Below are 12346 nucleotides of genomic sequence, written 5' to 3'. Positions count from 1 at the left end.
CTTACCAATAGTCTGTACTGCTTGTAGGCCAGAAATGGGTTCAATTAGTTAAAAAAGATAGTCCCTTGTGCAAGCACCAGTCATTTCCGACTCTGGGGTGACGTTGCTTTCACAATGTTTTCAAGGCAGACTTTTTACGGGGTGGTTTGCCATTGTCTTCCCCAGTCATCTACACTTTCCCCCCAGCAAGCTGGGTACTCATTTTACCGACCTCGGAAGGATGGAAGGCTGAGTCAACCTGAGCCGGCTACCTGAAACCAGCTTCTCCCAGGATCGAACTCAGGTCATGAGCAGAGAGTTCAGACTGCAGTACTGCAGCTTTACCACTCTGCGCCACGAGGTTCTCTTTTAATTTCAATTAGTTACCTGACAGCTAAAATATCCTTTGTCTCAAAGCAGATTTTGAAGCTACACCAAGCAAGGTAAATGCTGTGCACTAGTCAGTCAGCCCTTAAACAGAGTTGTGGCGGTGTTGTTGTGGTTCCCAGTGTGAAAGATTAGAAATCTCATTTGACCAAGGAAATAAGATCTGGCCCTCAAGGAAACTGGTGAATCCCTGCACTGCTGAGATGCAGTGACATTCCCTGGGAGATACCTGAAATTCACTTTCTGATATCCAGTCCGGGTAGCTTCACCTTGTAGAGCTGAGATGCAGTGAAGTTTTGAAGAGAAGAATCAGAAGCCCACTGCCAGCTGATTGGGAGGATCAGCTGAGACTTGGCTACCAATACACACACACACACCCATCTTTGCTGTGTCCCAGCCTTGGGCGAACATCAGAGCAGCCCACTGATATGTCATGTCCCTGTGACTGGCGAGTAGAACATGAGCTCAAACACAGGAGTCAAGCATCCATATACTCAACACACATGTGAACTGGACACCAGGAGTTGTATTTGCATTGTCTGTCATACTGTTGGGAAGACAGGTAAATATTTCCCCTAGAAAACAGCAGGAAGAGAAATCCAGAATTACCTTTCTACTTAGATGCTGTGCTTGGGCTGCACTGGTCTCCTTTGCTGTTATCCCCCTTTCCATTCTTTCCACTGTTGAAGATGATTGCTGTCTATTTGCCATATTTTTAACAGAATGGAGCTTGTGATGTTCTGTTGCATATGCATATTATTTGTATGGTTTTTCTGAGATACTTTTTTCCAATTCTGTAGCTTCAGTGTGTGTGTGGGGGGGGAAGGGGCAATTTTCCCCAAGACATTTAAAAAAATGGGATGTGGAAAGGCAAAATCCATTGCCATGTATTCCCATAGTGAGGGCATGCCTATAAAATCTGAAAATAGCCTTTCTGTCATGAAGTGACCAGTTTAGGTACAGAACTGGCTTTGTTTCTATTTTAACATTGGTTAAAGAGGTCAAGTTGCATCAGCAGGCTAGATGTATGTGACACAGGAGATCTGCAGTTGGATCTTCTGCATTTATTACTTCAATGTAACCAACAAATTGGGGAGGCAGGGCAGAGTCTGAGAAATGATCAGTTTCCCCATGTGTCTTTTCACTGATCTAAATTATCCCCCCAAAAAAATATTTCCCAAGGCCTGGGACTATCAGCCCATGAGGGAGGGGGAATATAAGCACCACAAGGGGAATTTGTGTGTGTGTGTGTGTATGAATAACAGGAAGAACACTTGATTAAGGGACTTCTATTGGGAAAACTGTGGAGAGAAGGATTAACCCCTCACATAGCCCTTACCTCATGGTTGCACATGCACACTTGTGGTCACTCAATTAAATTGCTGAGCAGTTGGGTAAGAATGGATAAAAAGGAAGTACTTCATCCAAAAAGTTAATAACACTTGGAATTCACTGCCATAGGAGGTGGCAGCAGCTACAAGCATAGATGCCTTCAAGAGGGGATTGGATAAACATTTGGAGCAAAGGTCCATCAGTAGCTATTAGCCACAACTATAGATGGAACTCTCTGTCTGGGACAAGTGATGCTCTGTATTCTTGGTGCTTGGGGGGCAACAGTGGGAGGGCTTCTAGTGTCCTGGCCCCACTGGTGGACCTCCTGGTGGCACCTGGGTTGTGCAATTCTTTTGGCCACTGTGTGACAGAGCATTGGACTGGATGAGCCATTGACCTGATCCAACATGGCTTCTCTTATGCTCTTATGAGATTCAGGACCGAGAGTGCCATCCTAAGCAGAATTACACTGTTCTAAGTCCATTGAAATCAATAGACCTAGAAGGATGCAACTGTTTGGATAGCACTGTGGGTATCCCATGCCCTGTTTAGCTTAGCTGGGAACTTCCTGATTCATATTTCTGTCTCTCCAATGAACTTACCAAGTGTCTTCAGGCAACATGCTGTCTGACTCCCTAATCTCTGTATTTGCAAGACAGGGATAATAATCATGACCTGACAACTTATAAAGTATTTATAAATATCACTGAGAAAACATATATGATTCCTTAGAATGTGGCATATTAATATTAAAGGACTAGAGAGTTGGGTGAATGAGGAGCACAGGCGCCACATAACAACACGCCATATGTTTGCCATGCAATCAGCTTCAGTGTAGGTAAGGCCTGTGTGGCTGTGTTGGTTTCAGAGGATTCTTTTTCACTGCAACAGGAGAAAGCAGATTTGATAATGTATGATGCATGCAAGTGTTCTGGCAACGAGCAGAATTAAAAGGACACCATCAAAAGAGAAATCTGTACAAGTCAGATATAATGCATGTCTTTTACATTCAGTAATCTTATATTATTAAAAGGCATTTTAAATAAAAAAAGTAATCCTGTTCTTTGGATGTGCTTTGAAGCTGCCTATCAGTTCAGCATTCTGCTTATGTTCAGTTTCCTTTGTTGGTTTAAAGCCATCTGTCTGTTATTAGAATTTTTGTTTCCCTGGCCACAAAGAAAAACTCACATTCTTGTCCCACCTGCAAAACAAATGCATGCCTACCAATGTGTCTTTGCTGAAATTTCTAAATATAGCCCATTTCTATTGTGAGTAGAGAATGAAAAGCAGGATTTGACACTCGTGCTAGAGGATGGTGCCGTTTTCTGAGTCATCACCTCACCTGGCTCTCAATCTTTCTCTCACCAGTAGTGGAAGTGGGGGAAGGGAGCAATTCTCTAAAGAGGTCCTTTCTTGTTTCTCTTACAGCTTGTCTACTTCAAGCTGAGCTGGTGAATTATGAGCGAGTCAAAGAATATTGCCTGAAAGTACTGAAGAAAGAAGGAGAGAACTTCAAGGCACTGTATCGGTCAGGTGTAGCATTCTACCACCTTGGAGACTACAACAAAGCACTTTACTACTTGAAAGAAGCAAGGTCTCGGCAGCCAGCAGGTACTGGGAGTAAGGAAAAGCCATTCCAAGGTGGCTTTGATAACTCTTCCTTTAAAAAAATGTTTCCATGAGAGACAGACTCCCTTTTCCTTTTCTTCCTGTATTTTTGTTTTATATTTTTACTCCTCAGAGTTCACACAAAGTGCAGAACTTGAATGTTCTATCTGACTTAGATGTTCCATCTGGTATGTAAAAGGGCATTCCCACATCAAGTTCTCCCCCATGCATGTACATGTTTACACTCTCAGTGCAATACTAAGCAAAGGTATACCCTCCTAAGTCCACAGATTTCAATGGACTTAGGTAGGATTGCATTGCACACTTTCCTTTTTTGAGAAATGACCACAATGCAAATATGTCTGCCTAACTGGGGAGGACAACTCTAAATGGGGCTGCCATTTTAGGTAGCACAAGGATTACTTACTTCAAAATGTAGCACAATGATTACTTACTAGGAAGCAATCGCACATAGCCATTTTTAGAGCTGGATGGGAAGATTCACAAATAGAGCTGGGGCAGAGTAGATTTCTGCCTGGCTTTATGACACATGTTTTTTCATAGGCTAATCCAAAGAGGCAGAAATTTATTTCTCATAAATTCCATCACTTAGAATGTCACCAGTTTCTGAGACTTGCATGTCAGGTAATAAACAGTTACCTTTAAAAAATCATAAAATAGCATTTATGAAGGTTAAAAAAATCTATTTAAACCATATATAACTACACAAACAACCACCCACAATACACCTTTCCCCATTATTAATCCCTGCATTATTAATGGACATTTTTTACATTGGTTTTGGAAGAAGATATTGAGAGGGAGCCAATGGAGGAGGGGGCTTCAGAGCTGAGAGTCAGGAATTCTTCATGGCAATTTTACTGTCCATTGGCAGTCACTCTCCAGAATCCACTCCTAGCCAATGAAATCACCCAGGCTTCAGAGCAGGTGTGTCTAAAAATACACAGAGTCCTTCCATTTATATAATCAAAATGATAGTTAGAAGTGCTAGATTTAGCAGCCCCAGTCATCCCTTGTAGTAGGGACTGAATCCCAAGATCCTTTCTCCAGGGTATAAGAAACTTTGGGGAATCATAAGACTGGCAGAGGAATGAGTGGTGCTCTTCTGGTTATAGGGAGCCATGTATAATAGTACTGATGTATAGTTAGTTTGAGGTTAAGGTCCACTTCAGTAGCAGATACACAAGAAGCATACTGTTCCATTCTATAAGGTGATGCACGTGGGAACAAACAATCCCACCTTCAAGTAAAGGCTAATAGTATAGGTGTCAAACTCATTTGTTACAGATCTGACCAAGGCTTTTTTTGTAGCAGGAACTCCTTTGCATATTAGGCCACACACCCCTGATGTAGCCAATTCTCCAAGAGTTTACAGGGCTCTTCTTACAAGGCATACTGTAAGCTCTTGGAGCATTGGCTACATCAGGGGTGTGTGGCCTAAAATGTAAAGGAGTTCCTGCTACAAAAAAAAAGCCCTGGATCTGACATAAATGTCACTTTGTTGGGCTGGGCCACGAGTGCCGTAAAATGTAACACAAGGTGATTTCAGTGTCAAATGGCAATAGCAGGTGAATGGCAATGCCAGGACTGATTGGATTAGGTGTGATATGCAGTGGGGTCGTAGGCATGGAGATACCAGCATTGGTAATGAGACAGGAAACCTAGGTCTCAGTTCCATCCAGGAGGATGCAAAGAATAAATGGACATGTCTGACATTAGAAACCACAATATTCAATTGACCTAAGAGTAGCAGTGCTCTTATAAAGGAATCTCAGAGGGTGATTAGAAAGAGAGACTGTTGAATTGCAACTGATAATGAAGCTCAAGACAGTGCATCCTTCTGGGCTGGAATGAGAGCTAGTTTTCCTGTCTCTTTTCCAAAGTGTGCTATTATCATTTGGCATCTGAAATCACTCCACTTTCTGAGTCCAAGATATAAGGACCAACCCAAGGGTTATAATCAGGGTCTTTTTTGAAAGAAAATAAATTCAGGAACAGATAAATCTAGTCCTTTCAGAATAAGTCAAGATAATTTCCTCACTGTACATTGTGCTTGTCAGAAGAATACATTCATCCACCCAAAAGGGAACCTCCACATTTAGAGGCAGTAAATATCTGATTACCAGTGCCAGGAGGTAACTGAGGGGGAGGTCTTGGTCTCTATGCCCTGTGTTGGACCTGCAGAGGAAATGACTGGTCACTGTGTGAAACAGGATGCTAGACTATATGGACCACTGGTTTGATCCAGCAAGGCTCTTCTTGTGTTCTTAATTTACACAGGAAATGCAATGAATTTAGGCTTCTTTTGACCTCCGTTTCCCCCCTGCTGTACCCAAGTATATGCTGCCAGTTGAGAACAAACTGATAAAGTGAGTTCTAGCAATATGATTCCTTTTTGGTTTGGCCATAACAGACCAATACAGCTTGGAATCTGACCTCTTAGCAACCCAGGAGGCTTTCTGCTTCCATCTGTCATATTTGGGCAGCAATTTGCCTGAAGCTACTTCATTTGGCTGGAACAGCTGTGCAGCCAACGGGCTTCTATACCCTTTCAGTCTTAGCCTAGCTTGATTAGAGTCTGTCATCCCTGTTTCCGTCTCAGTTATAGGAAATGCATAGCCTTATATATAAACCAATGTTATTGTTTTGCAATATATTGAAAAATATTCATCAAACCTATACAAAGGTATTAACCAATACACTACAAAATTCTCTCCTCCCCACCTCCTCTTTTTCATGACCTCCGCCGGTGTTCAAAACAATTAAAAAGAAAATAAAGATAAAATTCACAATTATAGAATCTTCACTGAAAATTGCAGTTACCTTAACACAAAATGAACCAAGACTATGTAATAATTATTATTATAATTAACCCTCTATTTATCTCAAAATCTAACCTTCTACTAAATTACATAATAAAACAAGAGTCAATATTGGCAGCTTTATCTTCTCAGTAAAAAATTCAGTTAATGTTATCAAACATCACTAAGTGTCTCTTCACTTTCCATTGTTTTTCAATATATTTTTGAAATTTCTCCTAGTCATCTTTAAATTTTTCTGAATTACAGTCTTTTAAGATTCTAGTAAGCTTATCCATTTCACTCCAGTGTAGTACTTTTAAGATCCAGTCCCATTTCTCTGGTATTTTATCTTGCTTCCACATTTGTGCATACAATGTTCTATCTCACTTCGGAAAACTTTTTATTTGTAATCCCACCAGAAAGATCTCTGGTGCTCTCTTGATGTTATAACCCAAAATTTTCGAAATCTCTTGTTAAATCATTTGCCAAAATTGCTTCGCTTTTTTGCATGTCCACCACATATGGTAGAAAGAACCTTCATGTTTTTTGCACTTCCAACACCTGTCTGATACTTGGTTATTCATTTTTGCTAATTTCTTAGGTGTCATATACCACCTATACAGCATTTTCAAACAATTCTCTTTTATATTGTAACACGTCGATATTTTCATAGAGTTCTTCCATAGGTGTTCCCATGTCTCCATTTGTATTTCTTTATTCATATTTATTGCCCATTTTATCATTTGAGGTTTCACTACTTCATCTTCTGTAGACCATTTCAATAGTAACCTATACAACCTCAAAATCAATTTTTCATCCTCGCCCAACAGCATTTTTTCCAGTTCTGTTTGATCGTGCCTTATCCCTGTAGTTCTAATATCATGCTCCACCAAGCTTTTAATTTGTCAGAATTGATACCAATTAAATTTATCCTGCAATTCTTCCATTGGTTTTAGTTTCACCTTGCCTCCCTGTATTTTTAGCAGTTGTTGATATGATAACCATTTATCTTCCTGTGGATCTGAAGACAACTTTATAACTTCTGTTGGCACAATCCATAATGTTTTTCTCTCGTCACCATATTTGTTATATTTTTTCCAAGTATTCAACAAGTTTCTTCTTATATAATGATGTGAGAAAAATTCATCCATCTTCTTCTTTCCATAATATATATATATAGGCATGCCAACCAAAAATATTTCCATGGCCTTCTAATGCCAGTAATTTTTTATTAAGCAAAGTTATCCATTCCTTAATCCAAACTAAACAAACTGCATCATGATATAACTTAAAGTCAGGCAATTGGAAACCACTCCTTTCTTTCGCATCTGTCAGAATTTTCATTTTGATTCTTGGTTTTTTACCTGCCCATACAAGCCCATTTAGGCGGCGAGTGTATTTTAGCTCGCCCACGGAGCCAGATGGACCCGGAATGGTTTCAGACAGCTCTACGGGATCCTTGGCCTCCTGGCGATTCCTTGGATGACCTGGTGGAGTCTTGGAATGACAGACTCTCCAGAGCCATCGATGAAATCGCACATAGGCGTCCTCTGCGCCCTCATCCAAAGCCGACACCTTGGTACAACCAAAAGTTGTGGCAATTAAAGCGAAGACTCAGACAACTAGAGAGGCAATGGCGGCGTACTCGAGACGAAGCGACTAGAACATCTTATAGAGAGTTTATGAAGTCCTATGAGATGGCAGTCAAAGCCGCAAAGAAAACATACTTTGCGGCTAAGATTGCGTCTAAGGAATTGGAGATTGGCTGTGAGGCTTTTGTGAATTTCTTTGCAGATAAGATCGCATTGCTCCGCCGTGACCTCCCCACCACATTGGAGACAGTATGCGAACCCGAGGCTCTGTGCCTGTCTTCAGATCATGTTCTGGACTGTTTCAACGTTCTCAGCCTGGAGGAAGTTGACAGGATCCTCTTGTCTGCATGCCCTACAACTTGTGATCTGGACTCTTGCCCCTCCTGGCTTATTAAAGCTTGCCAGAGGAGCTCAGATATCCTGTACGGTATATCACGAATAGATCCCTGATGGAAGGGCATTTTCCAGCACCTCTTAAAGAGGCAGTGGTCCGCCCTCTCCTGAAAAAATCAACGCTAGATCCGGTCGAATTGGCACACTATCAGCTGGTCTCGAATTTACCCTTTTGGGTAAACTCATTGAGAGGACAGTGGCGTTGCAGTTACAGAGTTTTCTGGAGGATGCTTCCGTTCTCGATCCCCATCAGTCAGGCTTTTGCCCAGGTCACGGGATGAAGACAGTGCTGGTTGCTCTGGTGGATGACCTTCAGTGGCATCTAGACTGAGGCAGCTCGGCGGTACTGATGTTGTTAGACCTATCACCAGCGTTCGATACGGTTGACCATCGGTTGGTGACTTGCTGTCTCGCCGACGTGGGGATTCAGGGGCTGGCCTTACAATGGCTTTCCTCTTTCCTCAATGGTCAGATGGAGATGAGAGAAGACCTTTATGGATAGTGCCAGCTGAAGTGATAAAGATAACGGCTAAAACAGCCGAAGAAAAACGGCTATCATATAATCAGCTATTAAAAATACAAAGTGGAAAAATAGAACTGAAAACTGCTGAGTTACAAATATGACTGGTTTCAAATGCAACAAATAAAAAGTTTGGTGGAGAATGATATTAAAACTGAAGGAATAAGGAAAGAACAAACAGAAATGGAAAGAGTTCTGCTCGGAGATAATGCGAAATTAATTTCAAAAGTATACAAATTACTTTTACAATGGTCTACAGAAGATGAAGTAGTGAAATCTCAAATGATAAAATGGGCAATTAATGTAAATAAAGAAATAAAGATGGAATCTTGGGAATATTTGTGGAAGAACTCTATGAAACTCGCAACATGTCAAAGTATTAAAGAAAACTGTTTTAAGATGATGTATAGATGGTATATGACTCCAAAAAAATTAGCAAAGATGAACAACAAGATGCCGGACAGGTGTTGGAAATGTAAAAAACATGAAGGTTCTTTCTACCATATGTGGTGGACTTGTGAAGAGCTAAAATGTTTTGGCAAATGATTCAGCAAGAGATTTCTAAGATTTTGGGATATGAATTCAATAAAGTTGCGGAGACTTTTCTGCTGGGATTACAAATGGAAAAATTTCCAAAAGAAGATAGAACTTTAATATGGTACTTGCTCTCAACTGCTAGGACATTGTATGCGCAGCTGTGGAAGCAAGAAAAAATACCAGAGAAATGGGATTGAATTATAAAAGTTATGTAATGGAGTGAAATGGCCAAATTAACAAGAAAATTAAGAGACTATGATTTGGAGCTCTTTAAGTTGGAGTGGAAGAAGTTCAGAAGATACGTAGAAAAAGAGTGGAAAATAAAAGGACATTGGACAATCTTTGATAATGATTAAGTTTTTAAAACAAGAATATAACTTTTGGGGTTTTTTAATAGTTAAGGGTACCTTTAATATTTGTTTCTTTTCAGTAAATAACACTGGCGGGGGTCAAGTAACGGGGGGAGGAGTGGGGGAAAAGTAAGATATGGGGTAGAAAAAATTTTCTTTTAAAAAGTTTTTATAAGATGTAGATATAGTTTCGCTGCCATATGTTACTAATAAAATTGTTTATCACTCAATGGTCAGGGACAAAGGGTGGAGATTGGGGGTGAACTGTCCCGGAGGCACACGCTTGATTGCGGGGTGCCTCAGGGGGCGGGGCTTTCCCTGACGTTGTTCAACATCTACATGTGCCCCCTTGCCCAGATTGCCCAGAGGTATGGATTGAGTTGTCACCAATATGCTGATGACACCCAGCTCTATCTACTCATGGACGGACGGCCTGACTGTGTCCCAGAAAATTTAGATCTGCCGTTACAAGCCGTGGCTAGATGGCTCAGGCTGAGTAGATTGAAACTAAATCCAGCGAAGACAGAGGTCCTTTGCTTGGGTCGACGTGGTCCGGGAAGGGAAATTCCCCTACCAGCCTTTGACCATGTGCCACTGACAATGGCACACAGGCATTATTGGAGCATTGGGGGCATTATTGGAGCTTGCCCTGACAATGGAGGCCCAAATAGCAGCCACTGCTAAGTCCGCATTCTTTCATCTTAGGCAGGCAAGGCAGCTGGCCCCTTTCCTGGAACAAGATGATCAGGCAACAGTGATCCATGCAATGATCACCTCAAGGCTGGACTACTGTAATGCCCTCTACATGGGGCTGCCCCTTTGCCGAACCCAGAAGTTGCAGCTAGTGCAGAATGCCGCCGCCCGGCTGTTATTAGGGCTCCCCAGTGGGAGCACATTCAGCCGGGGCTCCGGGGACTGCACTGGCTGCCAATAATATACCGGGTTCGGTACAAGGTGCTGATTATTACCTTTAAAGCACTATATGGACTAGGACCTGCTTACCTTAGGGACCGTCTCTCCCCACATGTTCCCCAGAGAGTGCTTAGATCTGGTTCTCAAAATCTACTAACAATCCTCGGGCCGAAGGAGGCCTGTCTGAAGTCAAGCAGGGACAGGGCCTTTTCGATTATAGCCCCTTGCTGGTGGAACCAGCTACCGGAAGAGGTGAGGGCCCTGCGGGACCTTGGGCAGTTCCGCAGGGCCTGTAAGACAGTCCTCTTCCGGTTGGAATATAACTGACCGGTACCTGAAAAACCCCAAAGAAAGGTTGTAGGATAGCACATTGATAGATCATTTTCTTGTTTTCTTGTTTTAACTGCTGTAAACTATTTAATGTATTTTAATATTCATTAATCTTATTGTTAGAATTTTATGTTGTGAGCCGCCTCTGTGGGGAGGGCGGGATATAAATCGAATAAAATGAAATGAAATGAAATTCTGAGATCTTTTTCTGCCAAAAATTAAATTGTTTATTGTCTTTCACTATTGGAATTATTTGGAAAAGAAATATCATTCTTGGTAGAACATTCATTTTGATTGCAGAGATCCTACCCAGCATAGACATATTCAGTTTGTTCCATTTTAACATATCATCTTCAATTTTACGCCAAAGCTCTTCGTAGTTATTTTTATACAAGTCAATATTTCTCATCGTAACCTCTACACCTAGATATTTTATTTTTGATGTAACTTCACATCAAGTTAAGCTTTTTAATTCTTTCTGCTTGCTCAATGACAGATTCTTACTTAAAATTTTTGATTTTTCTTTATTAATATGAAAGCCCGCCAACTCTCCATACTCTTTAATTTTATTTAACAGCAAGGGTGTCACTTGTAGTGGATTTTCATTAATATACATCACTTCGCCTGCAAAAGCCCTATATTTGTAAGAAAAACCTTTCAATTTCAGTCCCTCTATTTCTTTGTCCTCTTTGATTTGCATTAGCAAAATCTCTGATGTCATTATAAATAACAACGGAGATAGAGGGCAACCTTGTCTTGTTCTTTGCTAATTGTCATTTGTTCTGTCAAGTCTGCATTTACACAAAGTTTAGCTTGTTGTTCTGTATAAATTGTCTTGACCATTCTTATAGAATCATCTCTCAATTTCAGTGTCTCCATCACTGCAGACATAAAATCCCAATTCAGATTATCAAAAGCTTTCTCTGCATTGGCAAAAAATAATGCAACCTCTTTTTCCAGAAGCTTTTCATAGTATTCTACAATATATTACTATTCTGATATTGTAGATAGATAGATAATTTTATTTATATCCCGCCCTCCCCGCCGGAGCAGGCTCAGGGCGGCTAACAACATCATTCAGTTATACAAAAAACAAAGTTACATTTAACATTAAAATTCTGATAAGTTTAAAATTAATTAATTAATTAAGTGATAAAAGTGCTAATGCTATTTGTTCTTTTATGATGGCGGTAATCATTAGCAATTACTTTCTTCGTCAGCGAAAGCCAGTCGGAAGAGGAAGGTCTTGCAGGCCCTGCGGAACTGTTCAAGGTCCCACAGGGCCCGCATTTCTTCTGGAAGTTGGTTCCATAGGTTCGGGGCTACAGAGGAGAAGGCCCGATTGCGGGTGCATTGCAGCTTCACCTCTCTTGGTCCGGGGATGGTCAACAAGTTTTTTCCAGCTGACCTCAGTGCTCTCTGGGGTTCATATGGGGAAAGACGGTCCCTAAGGTAGACAGGTCCTCGACCATATAGGGCTTTAAAGGTAATGACCAGCACTTTGTAACGAACCCGGTATATAACTGGCAGCCAGTGCAGCTCGCGCAGTCCAGGCTGTATGTGCTCCCATTTAGGGAGCCCCAG

General features: G+C 41.2%; 1 protein-coding gene across 1 annotated transcript in view; it reads left to right on the top strand.

Annotated features, from left to right (window-relative positions):
• TTC9 (tetratricopeptide repeat domain 9) overlaps positions 1–12346 on the top strand; it is a 75127-nt gene that overhangs the window by 34380 nt on the left and 28401 nt on the right. The window contains exon 2 of the mRNA XM_060262840.1: positions 3127–3309. Within this exon, the coding sequence (XP_060118823.1) occupies positions 3127–3309 (183 nt within the window). The remainder of the gene's footprint in view (positions 1–3126; positions 3310–12346) is intronic.

This window comes from Heteronotia binoei, chromosome 21 (genome assembly GCF_032191835.1).
Source record: "Heteronotia binoei isolate CCM8104 ecotype False Entrance Well chromosome 21, APGP_CSIRO_Hbin_v1, whole genome shotgun sequence".
Lineage (NCBI taxonomy): Eukaryota > Metazoa > Chordata > Lepidosauria > Squamata > Gekkonidae > Heteronotia > Heteronotia binoei.
This window is presented reverse-complemented; position numbering and strand designations above follow the sequence as displayed.